The 16,960-nt window shown below is 34.8% G+C and overlaps 1 protein-coding gene across 1 annotated transcript; it reads left to right on the forward strand.

The window, feature by feature from the left end:
* The first annotated feature begins 9,687 nt into the window (after positions 1-9,687).
* Positions 9,688-12,108, forward strand: LOC136231353 (E3 ubiquitin-protein ligase AIRP2-like). The gene is made up of 5 exons (XM_066020706.1): positions 9,688-10,052; positions 10,774-10,936; positions 11,027-11,093; positions 11,449-11,674; positions 11,758-12,108. Exons 1-5 carry the CDS (start codon positions 9,961-9,963, stop codon positions 11,966-11,968), a joined length of 759 nt encoding a protein of 252 aa, XP_065876778.1. The 5' UTR covers positions 9,688-9,960; the 3' UTR covers positions 11,969-12,108.
* The last annotated feature ends 4,852 nt before the right edge of the window (positions 12,109-16,960 follow it).

Here is a 16,960-nt window from a genome sequence, read left to right on the forward strand (position 1 = left end):
TGGATAGCTTCACCCCAGAAATACTTTGGAAGCCTATTTTCACTCAGCATTGTCCTAGCAATTTCGACTATTGTTCTGTTCTTCCTTTCAACACCCCATTTTGTTGAGGAGTCCTGGGAGCAGAAAAATTTTGGTCAATGCCACTGACTTCACAGAATTCGTCAAACTGTTGGTTTTTTAATTCTCCGCCATTATCACTTCTAATATCAGCTACTTTTAGGTCTTTGTTAGTTTCAAGCCTTTTGACTAATGTTGAAAACATCTCAAATGTTTCATCCTTGCTACTCAGCAAGATGATCCAAGTATACCTAGAGAAATCGTCTATAATGACTAAGGAAAATTTCTTACCTCCCAAGCTGAGTGGCTGGACAGGTCCGAAAAGGTCCAAATGTAGTAATTCCAATGGGCGCTTGGTTGAGAAAATATTTTTATTTTGAAAAGACTTTTTAGTTTGTTTACCTTGCTGACAAGCATTACATAATTGATCTTTCTCAAATCTAAGTTTGGGCAATCCCTCAACTAATTGCTTTCTTGCTAGTTTGGCAAGGTGGTCCATGCTTACGTGACCAAGTCTCCTATGCCATAGCCAGGAGTTGTCCTCCTTTGATACTAAGCATATATTTTTCGAAAAGTTCTTTTCTAAACTCAGCATGTACACATTGTCAACACGAGGGGCAGTTAAAATCAAATTGTTTGTTTTTCCCTCGAGTATCCGACACTCAGTGGCATCAAATACAACCTTTCTACCGCTGTCACACAGCTGAGCTACGCCCGATAGGTTATATTTGAGACCCCTAACTAAGGAGACTGACTCAATAGTAGGGTTACCTCCGATAGTACCTGAACCGACTATCTTACCCTTTTTATTGTCTCCGAAGCTTACACTTCCACCTCGTTTATGCTCAAGTGTGATGAATTGAGTTTCATCACTAGTTATGTGCCTCAAGCATGCGCTGTCAATATACCAAAGCTTTGACTTCTCCACGCACCTCAGGCTCACCTGCATTTTGAATCATTCATCTTTAGGTACCCAATTCTTTTTGGGTCCTCGTTGGTTAGTATAGACAGGTGCTACATCATGTTTTAATTTATGACGACATATATTTATTGTGTGGCCAGCTTTACCACCGAAGTCACAATAGGTCACCCTTTGAGAGTGATTTTGTTTCTGGTCAGCACGATTGTGCTGAGCATACCAACATACCTTAGTGGTATGGCCTTTCTTTCCGCAGAAGTCACATTGGACATTCCGCCGAGTATACCAACACACATCAATGGTGTGTCCTCTTTTCCCACAACAGTCACACTGAGTGAACCATTTATGCTGACCAGTACCTTGATACTCAGCATTAGGATAGAACCTTTTCTTAGCCGATTTACTCAGCTGGTTCTGTATGGTTGTGATGTCCTTTCTCAGCTTATTTGACTCAGTTTGGACTTCCGAGACAAAACCATGCATGACTTTTAGATTTTCATCTTGCCTGGTGTTGTCTTGGAGAAGATATCGGAGGTCACTCAGTTTGACCTCTTCAATCTCATCACATCGCCTACTGAGTGCATTTATTTGTTTGTTACACTTTTTAGTTAGTGTATATAGATCATTCAGGGCGTTAACCATTTCATTTCTAAGCAAGAGTAGAGATGTTACCTCATTGGAGTGTTCCTCTTGGTCAGAGCCGTCAGAGGGGTCAGCTTGCTCAGATTGGCTTTGGTCAGCAGCGTCATCGGCCATAAAGCATATATTTGCTGTCTCATTTTTATCAGCTTCTGATGAGGTTGACTCATCACTGTCACTCCATGTGGCCACCATTGCCATTTTGCTTCCCCTCTTTTCTTTCTTTAGGTTAGGGCAGCTTGACTTAATGTGCCCAATTTGATGGCACTCGAAGCATGTGACAGGTTTTGAGCTGTCCTTTTTGTATCTGCTGTCGCTGGACTCAGCTTTGTATTTGTCGCTTCTTCTGAATGGCCTCTTGCTGTTTTTGTCACTTTTTCTAAACAGCTTCTTCATCTTTCTCGTGAACATGGCCATTTCCTCATCATCTGATGAGCCAGCTTCGGTCGAGTCAGCTTTCATGACAAGAGATTTTTGCTTCTTGTCTTCTGACTTTTCTTTTGCTTTGAAGTTTTTCATAGAGATCTCATGAGTCAGTAGAGATCCGATCAGCTTGTCGTATTTGTACGTGGTCAAGTCCTGAGCTTCTTCCACAGTTGTCTTCTTAGCTTGCCAGCTTTTGGGTAGACTCCTCAATATTTTATTCACCTGTTCCTCTTCGGTGAAGTTCTTGCCGAGTCGTTTAAGCTCATTAATGATATTTGTGAATCTTGAGTTCATCTCCGAGATGTCTTCATTTTCATTCATCTCAAACAGCTCGTATAGCCTCATATGCTGATTCACTTTAGACTCTTTGACTTTGCTTGTGCCTTCATAGGTCACCTCTAGCTTTTTCCATATCTCTTGTGCTGACTCGCAACCTGAAATTTTATTGTACTCTGCAGCATCTAGAGCACAGTGAAGCATATTGATAGCTGAAACATTATTTTGTAGTTTTCTAAGGTCATCCTCTGACCACTCAGTTTCGCTCTTAGCGACTTTCTCGTTATTTACCATTTTGAAAGGCACAAATGGGCCTTGAACAATTGCAAGCCATGCACTCATGTTAGTGGCTTGGATAAAGTTTTTCATCCTGTTCTTCTAGAATGTATAATTTGATCCGAAGAACAAGGGAGGCCGACTAATTGATAATCCCTCGGGATCAGCTCAAGATAGTTATATCTTTGAGTAGTGAGCTACTGCACTCTGATACCACTTGTTGGTCCCGTGTGATTAGTTCCAAGGGGGGGTTAGGAACTAATGTAACTTTTTCGCTTAATTATGCTGACTTAATCAATTCTTTAAGTTACTTAACTTAGTTTAGGTCAGCACGATCGAGAGATGTAAGACAGCTTTAGTCAGATGCTGACTAGAACTGTTTTACTTGTGAGTTGGGAATTAACACTTGAGGTTAGCTTCCAACTCAGCACCAAGATTACTCAGTGTCGGCTTTTATAATTTATATCCTGAGCAATTTAATCAAGCAACACATATATAGATATATTGAAAGAGAGTTAGAAATTACTCAGTAAGACTTATCCTGGTTCGGCCTCTCCGCCTACGTCCAGTCTCCAGAGTCCCTCCGGGCTTTTTCAATCCAGTACTGAGCTCTTTAAAGGTAGAGCACAAACCGTTTACAAGGTAGTTGAATATGCAAGAGTACCTTCCTCTATTCGTCTACTCAACTCCTACTAAGTGCTATACCCGAACACCTAGATTTCTCTACCGCTGAGTACTAAAACCGAGTACTCAGCACCACTCTCTCAATTTTTACAATTGATACAAACTTGTTCTTTCTAGATGAAGAACACTTTAGATGATTACAAAATCAATCTAGCTTTTACACAGAAATAGAAATTTGGTGTAAGATCTTTTTTTTTTTAATGTGCTTTGTATGTATATACTCTTTTTCTCTTTTGTTTTTCGGCAATCAGCTAGTGATCCAAGAAATGAACTTGTCCCTTTTATAGTTGAAATCTGAAGTCTCAATCATTTGAATCTGGATCTATCCGTTGAATTAAAACGGCTCTTTCTTGCGTCATTGTTCTGGTCAGCTTCAGATTTGCAGGCCAATCCTGTCGTCTGAAATTAGCAGGCGCCAGGCTTGTCTTTTTCCCGCAGGTTCGTCTTCTAGTGCCAGTTCGTCTTTTAGCTAACGGGAAGTTGACCCATGCATCTCGAAATTGACTCTGTGCGTAATTCCAAGGTTTCTATTATTGGTGCTGACAGATGTCAGATCTTGTCTTTTAGCAAACGGATCATTCGCGTTGTCCTGACGAGTACACAGCTTGACTTCATTGACGTTGCTTTTGTTCTTTGTTTCTGAGTCATATTCTTACTCAGCTTCTGTGGTCAGCTTTGTCTGCAAGCTTTAGTTTAGAGGAAGACTTTTCTTCTTTGATATTGAGTTGCGTTCCACTCAGCTTCTTTGGTTAGCTTCATCTTTAAGCATTTGTTCTGAAGATGACTTTTCTTCTATTATGCTGAGTTGCACTCTACTCAGCTTGTGCTGTGTTCTCATGCTGACTTCGTCCTGTCTTATTTTTTATTTCTGTTTTCATTTATACTTATACTCAATATTGAACAAACATATTAGTACAATTAAATCAAAGCACTTAAATTTAATTGCCCCTTAATTATGGATTAACTTAAATAATTTTGTCAAATCAAAATCATGTGGAAAGGTGTTTCAACAGTGTAATGTTTCTAATGAACCATACTAGACCTGACATAGCCTATGCTGTTAATAGATTGAGTAGATATACTCACTGTCCAAATAATGAACACTGGAGTGCACTTTATCGCTTACTAAAATACTTAAAAGGTACCATGAATTATTGTTTGCACTTTACTAAATTTCCTGCTATTTTAGAAGGATATACTGATGCAAATTGGGTATCTAACAATGATAAAGTGACTTCCACCAGTGGCTATGTGTTTGTTCTAGGTGGTGGTGCAGTGTCTTGGAAATCATCTAAGCAAACCTGTATTGCTCGATCAACCATGGAATCAGAATTTCTAGCTCTTGAACTGGCTAGTCAAGAAGCAGAATGGTTAAGGGCTCTAGTAGCAGATGTTCTGTTGTGGGGGAATTCTTCTGCACCTATTTCAATGCATTGTGATTCACAGGCAGCTATCGGTACTGCAAAGAATAGTGTGTACAATGGAAGGAGAAGACCTATTCGTGATAGACATGGAATTTTGAAACAACTCTTGAAGAATGGGGTAATTGCCTTAGACTATGTGAGGTCAGAAAAGAATCTAGCAGATCTTTTTACCAAAGGGTTACCTAGAAGAGTTATACTTGAGTCGTCGAGGGGAATGGATCTAAAGCCCGTGGAGTAAAGGAAATATGGTGGACACCACTCGTGGTCAAACGAAGCTATATTGTCCTTGGTATGCACTATACCTCTCCCATTCCTATGGAAAATAATAGTGCATGTGTAATCCATAGCCCGTTAAATGGTGGTTCATGATCATAGACTTGATGGATGTGTTTTAAAGGTTGAGTTACGAGAAACTCTTAATGATCTTATTTTGAGATCACCTACTTGAGTGTGGAGGTGGGCCGCCTTCTATGAAAGACTTGGGCAGTCTTTCTAGAGCACTCATGAGACCCAAGGTGTACGCATGGCCTTCAAAAGCGTTGTAATCTTTTTTCGCGGAACAACAAAAGTTTTTAAGGTTATTTACGTGTTGTGGGGGTCTCGGATGAAGTTTTAGAAGTTTAAGAGCAATTCGCTTCTAAAACATCACTCTGTTGCCTCATCTCACTACGTATCAATTCAATCGAAAGACATTGATACTTAAGTACTATTTTAAAAATGTTTTTTTTATAAAGCCATTTTTAGGGGATTGTTAGAAAAATGGCTTTGGTGTTGAATAAAAATGGTTTTGAAGTGTGGGGTATATTTGTCTTTAGGGACTTTGCTTTCAAGAGCACTTTTACAATCCCACATAGGAAACTTACAAACCTTTGAGTGGGTATATATAGAATTGGGTTTAGAAGCCTTTAAATTGTGTTAAGTGGTTTTTAGCAAATATACCACACACGCGCGCTCGCTTGTTCGTTCGCGCGATGCGCGCCCGTCCCGACTGGACAAGGCCCGAATTTTATTTTTATTTTTATCCGTTTCAACCCCTTTGAATTTTTCTTCAACATTTTATTTAGTAAAAAATCGGAACCTTATTTTTCTCCTGGTCTTACTCCACGTTCTAACATGTGTATAAACGTTCTTATTTCTGAAGCCTATAAATACAACAAGTTTCCAGCTTTGAATATACAGTTTTCTTTTAATCTTTTCAATCAAACTCTCCGGGCAATTAAAAAACACTCTTGTTGTTCCATCATCTTCGACTTTGAGTGCACAAGTTCGAAGGTTTCTGTGTTAACCTTGGGGAGCGACCGGAATTCCAGATTGCACCTCGGTCTGCCGAAATCGCTTTCAAGGCAGTGGCCTCCGCCATAGCACAGTTCGATTTATGTTCTCAATTTCCAATCGGTTTTTTCTGTAACCCTATTCCGTTTCTTACAGAATGGGCTCCACATTTGGTTTTGAAGGGGAACTTTGGTTGCCTCATTTGAGTTGGTCAAAAATTTCGACTACTTACCCTGTGTTAGCAAGTGAATTTTCTTCAACTTGGGATGCATCAAGTTTATCTTTGTCTTTAGAACATCTAGATGTGATGTTGTTGGTCCTACTGGGCGTGCCAAATATTTTTGCATCAAAATCTTAAACGTGTTTACTTATGGAAATTTGATTCTGTGAATGCCTTTTCAGATCTACTATTTTGTTGCAAAAAGTAAATGTTCACAAAGACTGGAAATTTGATTTCGGAAATGCATTTCCAATTATAAAAAGTAAATGTGCAGGAAACTAAATATTTGGTTCTTGAAATGTCTTTTCGAGTTGTAAAAGTAAATGTGCAAGAAACTGGAAATTGATTCTTGGGATGTCTTTCCGAGTTTGTAAAAAGTAAATGCGAAGGAAACTGAAAATTGATTCTGGGAATGTCTTTCCGAGTTTGTAAAAGTATATTATTTGCAGGGAAAATAAATAATTGGAAATTTGATTTTGGAAATTCATTTCCAAGGAGATTTAATTAGAAACGAGTTATGGATGTAAATATAAAGACATTGTATTTGAAAGGTGCGGAGAAATTTAAAAACACTTACAAAGCAATAACTGTAAATTGATTCAGGGAAATATCTTTCCAAGTGTGCATAAAATAAAGTATGCGTAGCTTGATGTAGAATCGATGCTGAGAAAAATTAAAGCAAAGCTAATTTAAGCTAGATAGAAATGGAAGCTCGTGAGATTTGCCAAAGATTTATAGACTCTTGTCTATAGTTTGATAGTTGATTGATTGATTGATTGGGCATAACCCTCTATTTGTGGATTTTGGATCTGCTTGTTTTGGGGTTAGTGGAGGTTAATTAAAGGGAGATTATTTTTGTAACATTGCTTGGGAAGGAGTTTAAGTTTAAATGAAGATTAAATGAGGGTTAAATGGAGGTTCAAAAACCTTCAATTTCAATCCCATCAAATTGGTGAGATCTGGAGGTTCTCTAATCTCCCCCTTTAATTAACCTCCCTTTAACGAACGTTGTAAAACTTTCATCTAAACAGACCATTAGACAACAACTGCTTGTTGTAAGTTGTTGGTAATAGTGTGTGTTTTCTCCCCCACTTGTAGCAAGTTGTAACTCATTCCCGTTCTCTGTAACATCTTCTCTCCATTTTCTTTAATTTCTCACGTAAAACATCCACCTTCCCATTTTCTATTTTCCTTCCTTGAATCATTTCTAACATGAGAAAAAAAGAAATTACAAAAATACTCTTTATGTGAAAATGAAAAATAAATAAATGTCATTCTAGTAACTCGTGATTGATAAAAAAATTGTTCTAAATTAAATATGGAAAAAATAAATATAATGATTTTTTGCAATTTAAAATGACCTTTTTTTATGTTGTCAGAGGAAAAGAATCTCAAACACTTTTTGCATTTTATTTGGGTTCACTTTTTTCATGATTAATTATAATTGAAAAAGTTTAGAGACTTAATCAAGTTTTTTTTAGATAAATTCAGGGATATAATATAAATATTGTATTAAGCCAAGAATAAGTTTGATGAGGAGGCTAGTATAACATTTTAAAATTGAGAGGGTTTTCTTTAATAAGTTCAAAAGTTAAATGATGCATTAAAATATTAAATGTTTAGAATGTTTTTTCTAATTTTTTTTAGGCTTAAAGCATTATTTGGCTCTGGAACTATCCAAAATTATATCATTTGGCCTCTGATCTATTATTTGACCATATTTGACTATTGACCTATTCCATTTAGTGAAATTTTACCCAATTTATATGAATACTTAATGAAATAGTTATCTCATTGATAAGTAACGATATTTTGACACTTGAATTTGAAACGTGATATTTTTTAAGGTTATTTTTCCAAATTATGTGGAAATAATTAATTAGATTAAAAAACAAACAAAAAACAAATCCTAAACTAAAATCTATTAAGTTCAAGTGTCAAAATATCGTTATTTATCAATGAGATAATGATTCGGTTAAGTTTGAATCTAAATTGCGTGAAATTTTACCAATCTGGGATAGATTAGGGGCCAAATATGACCAAATAATAGGTCAAGGGCTAAATGATAAAATTTTGAACAAATTAGAGACTAAACAGTGCTTTAAGCTTTTTTTTTTTAAAGATATTAAACAAATAGCAAGTGCTTTTTTAGGAAAAAGGTATGAAAAAAGGCTTTGTAAAAATAGGCATATAGTTTAAAAGTTTACAAATAGAGATTCGTGATATGTTTGTTTACAAAATAAAGCATTACAAATTATACTGTTAAGTTCTGATTACAACTAATGAGATTTTTACCTTAAAGAAACACAACTCTCTAAATTTAAACCATAAATCATATGATGGATAATTTTTATTTCTTTACTAATTTGACAGTTTTTGATATTTAAATTCGGCTTAATACATCATTTGCTCTCTGAACTTGTCCAAAAAGCTTGATTGGCCCCCTGAACTTTCAAAGTATTCCGGTAGCCCCTTGAACTTGCATAAAATGTTCAGTTAGCCTCCTAAACTTACGTAAAACGTAATCAATTGATCACTTGGTCGTAAAAAAGTAAGTTAATTATGGAAGATGTATTCCACGAGTCTTAAAAAAAGTAAAACGATCAAAATCGGAGTATATGATTCTAATATTAGAGAAAACAAGTTGTATAGTTGAGCAAACAATAACTTCCATTTTAATCTATTTTTTAATTATGCAATAACATTCTAAGATACGTGGAATACATCTTCCGCATTTAACTTACTTTTTTACGACCGGGTGATCAATTGATTACATTTTACGTAAGTTCAGGGGGCTAACTGAACATTTTATGCAAGTTCAGGGGGCTATCGGAACACTTTGAAAGTTTAAGAGGCCAATTAAACTTTTTAGATAAATTTAGGAAGCAAATGATATATTAAGTCTTTAAATTCATTTTATATGGTTCCAATTCGATTTTAGAATCTGTATTTTATGTAAATATAAATTTAAAAAAATTTAAAAATGCTCTTATTTATCATCAGAACTTAAAAATGTAATTTCAAATACTTTATTTTATAAAAATAAATAAACTATATTTATTTATAAACTTTTAAACCATAGACATCTAAAAAATACCGTATACATTTTTTTTTTACTTTATTTTTTTTTTTTTATGTATGGGACAATGAGTATTTTTCTTTCACATATTTGTTAAGTTGAAAGTTCTACATGCTAATAAGAAAGATTTCCAATAATTTTATAATTAATAACAACATGCCATAAAAGCACAAGTAATTAATATATTTAAAATTATTAGCATCAATTTTAAGCTACTTGTATAATTGAGATAAGATAATGACCAAATAACATATAGACCATTAATGATGATTTTTTTTTTTTTAATAATATAACAAGAAAAGGAAACCATTTTAAAAAAAGAAATCAAAATGCAAAAGCACAAAATTAAGATAAGAACCAAAATAATAAAAATAAAAATGAGAAACAAATGAAAATGAAAGCAACCTTCACAAGCAAACAACACATAAGCAGTTAAGCAAGCCACCTCATCATCTTCATCATAGAAATACACAAATCTTTTTCATTCATATGCTTCTCTTTCTCTCTTATTCCCACAAAAGGGTATCTATCAAACCCCCCAAAAGAAATCATTCAAAAAGGAACAATCTTTATTACCATAGAGAAAAGACTTCTCCTTTGTGGGTTAGGTTTCTCAAAATTCATCAAAACCCACTTTCAATTTTCTGAATTCATCAAAACCCAGTTGCTGTTTTATAGATAGAGGAAGATGGAGATGATGTATTTGCAGCTTGCTCAGTCTTCTTCTTATCAGGATTCTCTTAAGGTTCTTGAGGCTGATATACAACATGCTAATGCTTTGTGGGTTCTCTTAAATTTTGCTTCTTTTTCCTTACCAATTCTGTGTTTTTTGCTCTTGCTTTTTCTGGTTTTTGCTTAATTCTACTGTTTTCTGCTTGCCTGTTTATGGAATTTAGTAGCTTTCATGATCAACATGTTGATTCATTATTTGGGTGTCTACTAATTCAGGATTATAAAAAAAAAGGGTCTTAATTTAGGTATATGCCTCTACTTTTGGTGTTAATTTTCATCTGGGTATGTAATTTGTGACTTTCTAGGTATAAATTTTCAAGGGGGAATTGAAATTTCTTTTTCCTCTGTGATTATTCTGTACTTGTGCATATAAAAATCATATCTTGCTCTGGGTTCTGTTTCTTGACCTTAGTCAATGCAGCTTCAATGGATTACTTTGACCAAAATTGGGGATTTTTTTAAGGGTTTTGTTTGTTTGGCTCAACTATTGTTGTTTACTACTAATCAAATACTTCTAAACTGGTGAGGTGTCAATTTCGTGTTTCGTATCAAAATCGTGTCAATCATGTCGGGTCAGTCGGGTTATCTATGTAAATCGTGTTTTCGTATCAGAAATTGCCACCTCTTGGGACTAAGTTCTCAATTTCAAACAGAATAGATTGGAATATCTAATCAATCTTATTTGCTCTTAGAAAGCTTAAAGCTTGATTAGGACATGGTTTTAGTGAACTAATTTGCTAATTTAATGTGGTTTATGATGGTGGATCAGGGCTTCTGCAATTCCAAGAGGCAAGAATGGTGCCCAATTTCAGATGAAATTAGTTTACAATCAATGGGCTCCTCTGTTTCTGTTTTTGCTTCAGCGGATGGATTGTTCTTGCATATGTCTTCTTCCTAGATATCTTAATCTCTTTCACATTCTTGTATATAAGGTTGCAACCGCTTTTCGCCTATTGTTTCGTTTATTTAAAGATAGTTCTTGAATTCTTGCCTTATAATTGATTGTGCATTTTCCCATTCAGATACGAGCTGATGGTAGACCGAATTTGTCCACACAAGGAAGAAAAGCAACAATCAAGGAGTTTTACGGTATGAAAGATCGAAAATCAACTACTTTGTAGCAGTTGTTTAGTGTCGGAGATTAGTAGATTGGGGCTTAACTATTAGCTTGAGCTTTTTCAGAGCCTCCTGGACCAAACGGTCGAGCGTTCGAGTCCCCACAACCTCATTAATTGGTGGAATTAAAAACACATGGCGGGATGTGCCTGTGTTGTACACGCTGCAAGCCCAATGGGCATTTGCGTGTGGGGGTGTGTCTTATTAATATAAGATCTACGATTGGACCTTAACTTTTAGCTTGAGCTTTTAGTTAAAACGGCTCCATGACATTTAGTTATGCATTTGTTTTGGCTTTGGTTGATTTCTTTGAAAACCCGAATTATAGGTGTTATACTTCCATCTCTTCAGCGGCTTCATAGTAACTTGGAGGAGCTAGAGGATGTTAAGGAAGTGAATTCGGTGGGGAAAAAGTGGTCCGGAGGTGATCTTATTAGGCTTGCAAATGTTGATACCGAAAGGGAAGATGAATGTGGAATCTGCTTGGAGCCTTGCACGAAAATGGTCACACCGAATTGTTGCCACGCAATGTGCATCAAATGCTACCGCAATTGGTAACATAACAACAAATGCCTCGACATTGAATACACTAATTTTGCCTTATCAGTGTAGTGATTTTCGTTCCTAATTGTTGTAGGAACACAAGGTCGGAGTCCTGCCCTTTCTGTCGCGGTAGTTTAAAGAGAGTTAACTCGGAAGATCTATGGGTTCTTACTTGTGATAACGATGTGGTTGATACAAAAACAGCTTCGAAAGAGGATTTGCTACGATTCTACCTTTATATTAACAGGTTACCGAAAGATTACCCGGATGCTCTTTTTTTAGTATATTATGAATATCTAATGTGAATTGAGATGTAGAGATAGAAAAAGCCAGACCTTCAAATGTATATAAGAGTCTGGTATGATTCTGAGGGTACAAATGCACATTGTAGAAACTTGAAGGATTCATTTTCCTTCATTCTTAATAACAAATCTCTTTAGTTTCATGAACCCGAGTTGATATCATATTATCCGATTGGTCTCCGAACTTTGGGGATGTTTCAATAGCCTCCAAAATTTGCTTAAAATATAGCCTCTTAAGTCCACGTGGCAGTAGATATTTGGACCAGTTAAAACGCATAGCATTTTAACTAAATTCAGGGGTTATTAAATCCTTGTAACCATTTCAAGGACCTAATAGCACTGTCCAAAAACAAGGCCGTCCGTCTAGACCGTTTGGGTTCTTAAAATCGAGAATCCGTTCCGATTTTTTCCGATTTTTTCCAATTAGTTCTTTGGGCATTTTTTTGGACGCGGTCTAGACCGTTTAAGCAATGATGAACAAAAATGTTATTTTATTATTAATTTTTTTTTTGCTTTATTATAATTCTAATTCTGGACAATCGATAACGTGTTCAGAGCCAATTGAATAACACCTTAAAGGTGATCTTTGGTAGATTACGACCACTCAAAATATTACATAAAAATTCCCTCAATTTGTGCACTAAAATTGTGCAATCGAAAGTAATTGCCCGATTATTTTTTCGGTCACTCTCCCAGATTACATAAAAAGTCTCCAAATTTGCGTCCATTTTTTCGTCACTCCCCAAGATTACATAGAAAGTCTTTATGACCACTCCTCAAAATATTACATAAAATTCCCTCAATTCGTGCACTAAAATTGTGCAATCGAACATAATTGCCCGACCATTTTTTCAGTCACTCCCCAAGATTACATTAAAAGTCTCCAAATCCGCGCCCATTTTTTCGGTCACTCCCCAAAATTACATAGAAAGTCCCCAAATTCGTGCAGTCGAAAGTAATTGCTAGCCCATTCGTGCATTAAATCGTTGCAGTCGAAAGTAATTACCAGCCCGAATGGGCGAGCAAAGTGCACGTATGGTTTATTTATCAAAATCTCTCTTAAACACAATTCTAATACTCCATCTTCATATAAAATTAATAGACATGCTTACAATTTTTTAATGGAACAAATTTAAAACAATTCATGACTTCAACATAAAGCATAATGAGGTCCTTGAATAATGCAATTGTTTTACACATTGACCCTCCTAATCTTTTTATTTTTACACATTAAACCCTTATGATTTATAAACTTACATATGGAAGCTTTAGATAACTTTTTTTAAGTTTATTTGTACACACTTTACCAATATAAAATTATTACCAATTTTTTTATTCTTTAGCCACATTAAAACCTCCAATATCTTATATGGAAAATTTCAAACTTGGACCACAAGTTAATTTTCTCTTTGTAATCAAGTGATTCTTATATTTATACTTTTCTTTTGTCCTAATTATAAATTAAAGAGTACTTAATTTAAAATAATCTATGTTTTGACTATAGTACTAATATAAAATACAAAAGAAATAAATATGAGGCCACCACCCTAGACTTAGCAACTCTATACTCATTATTAATATTATTGTAATAAAAGATTACAATAATAATATTCTCTAATATGAATTTATTACTTAGGGCTGCTTTAGCTGTCCTACCAAAAGGGTTAGGTATATTGGAGAATCTGATTAAAATACATTTATGGTCCTTAAACTATAATATTATTCATATTATCATTCATAAACTTCATTTCATTATATAAAAGTCCTTGAATGTGTCATTGTAATATTAAAGTTCAAATTTTAAAAAAAAATTTATTAGAAATTTCTTTGTATAATTGTCACCAAATCCACTTAATTAAATATAATCCTCAATATTATTCAACAACATAACTATAAGCTAACTTGATTCTATATACTCATTTCAAATTAAAAACCTTATATAATTAGTAGCTAGTACACCTAAAATATTCAATCAATAAATACATATATTACTCCTCCAAACAAAAAAAAAAAAATTATATATACATGCTAAACAATTTTTTTTTTCACGGAACAGAGAGTATTTGTTTTTTTACATGCTTTTTAAGTCAAATTCTGCTCCATCCGTTCCATCCGTTTCATATTACATGTTTTTCTAGAGAATTGCACGGGAATTAAGAATATTAGGAAAAAGACTTTGCTTCCCTTATTTATTGATTCCACTATTTATTCATTTTATAATAAGTCCATTATTCTAAATACTTTCCATAAACCCACATATATAGCAGAAAGAATGTAACTTAATGTGTATTGATCGTATTAAAATGACATGTATTATGAAATAAAAAAAAAACTCTAAAAAACATGTAATATGAAACGAAGGGGTACATGTTAATAATGTTTTTCTTAGAAAATATTTTCAATAATTGCAAATTAATTAGAACATGCAATAAAAGAACATATTATAAAATAATAGCATCAATTATAAGAATTGTGAGTTATTCTTAACAAAGGTGAATCTTTTTTTTCCCCTCAGTTCAACCCAATATTATAAAAGGAAATTATTTTTGAAGTAAATGCATATAAAAGTTTAAATAAACAGGAAAAATATTAGAAGAATTTAAGAATAATTTAGATAATTAATCCGACTATGTAATTTCAAGCTCGTCGAACACTTTTTAGGTGGGTTCCCTCACAATTAAATTTTCTTGCATACACTAAAACTCGAACTCGAGACCACTAAGAGTATATTTTTTTTTTCTTTTTCTATATTATAACTCTACAATACTCTATTATTGTTATAATTATTATTTTGTTTTTATAAACTCCATTGCAAATTCGATATACCTAAACAAAGAATTCCTTAAATATTTAAAAAGAAAATGCAGCAATGAATATAAATAAACAATGGATAATTTTTATTGAATGGAGAAAATTTCTCACAAAATAACATCACATCAAATGTGACATTTAAATTTTCTCCTAAGAAAGAAAAACCGAAAACAAAAGTTACACAATGGGAGTAACCCTTCCCCCAAATCTAATGATGGATATGAAACTTATGCTTGATCTTAGCCTGAATCAATTTATCAAATGATGGCTGACAATAACCCTTGTTAAACAGCAGATCAGCAAGCTTTTCATGCATAGCTTCAGTGAAGTGAATACCATCCCAACTGATGAAGTTTTTAGGGTTTTTACAAGTAGAAGTACCAGTTGTTCCACAAAGAGAATGCAGATTAAAGTTAAGTAATCCTCCTCCAGATCCACAACATGCCTTGAATGGCTCCATGAAGTGGTTTAGTTTGAAGTTTGTTAATATGTCTTTGTATGCATTGAAGGTATCTGCATATACAATAGTACAATCTGGATGTAGTATCCTTAACTTTTCAATCCTCTTCTGTAGAAGATGATTATGAAGCATTATCAACGCGTTTATCCCGGCTGAGCATCCCATCTTATCGCGCTTCTTCTTCGAGTTTATAAGCATTTGTAATGGACAACATCCGGCTGGTGGTAGCCCTTGAACAACAATGTACTTTGCACCTCTATCCAACAATGCCTGTGATTGAAAATTAAGCAAAATGTAAGCCCTAATGTTCCATACACAAAATGTAGTTATGTTAAAGGCATATATACCTTAAGAAGTTTGCCAACATTTCCAACTGATCCTTGTGATAAGGCTTGAGTAGGGCTAGAATGCTCGGAGAGTCGAGCGTAATCACTGTAACCTATAGCACCAACCCAGAAAAGGGAGCTGCCAATGTGCTTTTTGCATTCATGCTCGGGCTTACGGTTACAATCTGTTTGAAGGAGGTACTTATTGAACCAATCAACTTGGTTCAAGACACTGACTGGTTTGTGCTTCCACATTAGATTGAGTGGAGATTTTAAAGTAGTGTGGAAGTCAATTGAGAGACTAGTTGATCCTCCTATTGCAAAGTTCACACCAGCAGAGAAGTTCGCAGAAGCTTGCATATATGGATGTAAAGCGGGTAAGCCAAGAGCTTGGCATAAGAAATCAATGATCAATCGTCCATTAGAAAGCCTATGTCCGGGCAATCTAGTTGTGATTCCATAGGGTGTGTGTGTATTTAAGAGCAATTTTCCAAAAAATGATTTGAGGCCTTCAACAAATAAAGCATTTCCTGTGTCAGTAATTGAATCTCCAAATGCAAATATTTTAGGGAAATGTCCTTTGAAGTTGGCAATTGAAGGGAAGGGGGTTTGTTGATTAGTTTGGTTATAGCCTGGTTGCATGTCAACAACAGGTGAGGTTGGAGTAATATTGGGAGGAGTAGGAGCAATGCTGTTTTGAGTTTGCCCAGGAGTATTTGGATTAGGTTGAGGAAAATCATTTGGATTAGGTTGAATAGAAGAGGGTGTGAGAGTGTTTTGATTAGACGAAGGATTTGGATTAAATTGACCTGGAATAGGAGCAATGTTCTGATTTGTTTGGGTGGAAGGAGGAAAAGCATTTTGATTATTTTGTCCAGGAATGAGACTGGGTGGAGAATTTGTTTGTTCAGGAGGAACAACATTGTTTTGATTAGGTTGACCAGAAGGAGGTAAGACATTTTGATTATTTTGTCCAGGAATGAGCATAGGTGGAGAATTTGTTTGTTCAGGAGGAACAACATTGTTTTGATTAGGTTGACCAGAAGGAGGTAAGACATTTTGATTATTTTGTCCGGGAATGAGCATAGGTGGAGAATTTGTTCGTTCGGGAGGAACAACATTGTTTTGATTAGGTTGACCAGAAGGAGGCAAGACATTTTGATTATTTTGTCCGGGAATGAGCATAGGTGGAGAATTTGTTTGTTCGGGAGGAACAACATTGTTTTGATTAGGTTGACTAGAAGGAGGTAAGGCATTTTGATTATTTTTTCCGGGAATGAAAATAGGTGGAGAATTTGTTTGTTCGGGAGGAACAACATTGTTTTGATTAGGTTGACCAGAAGGAGGTAAGACATTTTGATTATTTTGTCCGGGAATGAGAATAGGTGGAGAATTTGT

This window comes from Euphorbia lathyris, chromosome 5, assembly GCF_963576675.1.
Source record: "Euphorbia lathyris chromosome 5, ddEupLath1.1, whole genome shotgun sequence".
NCBI classification, from domain to species: Eukaryota; Viridiplantae; Streptophyta; class Magnoliopsida; order Malpighiales; family Euphorbiaceae; genus Euphorbia; species Euphorbia lathyris.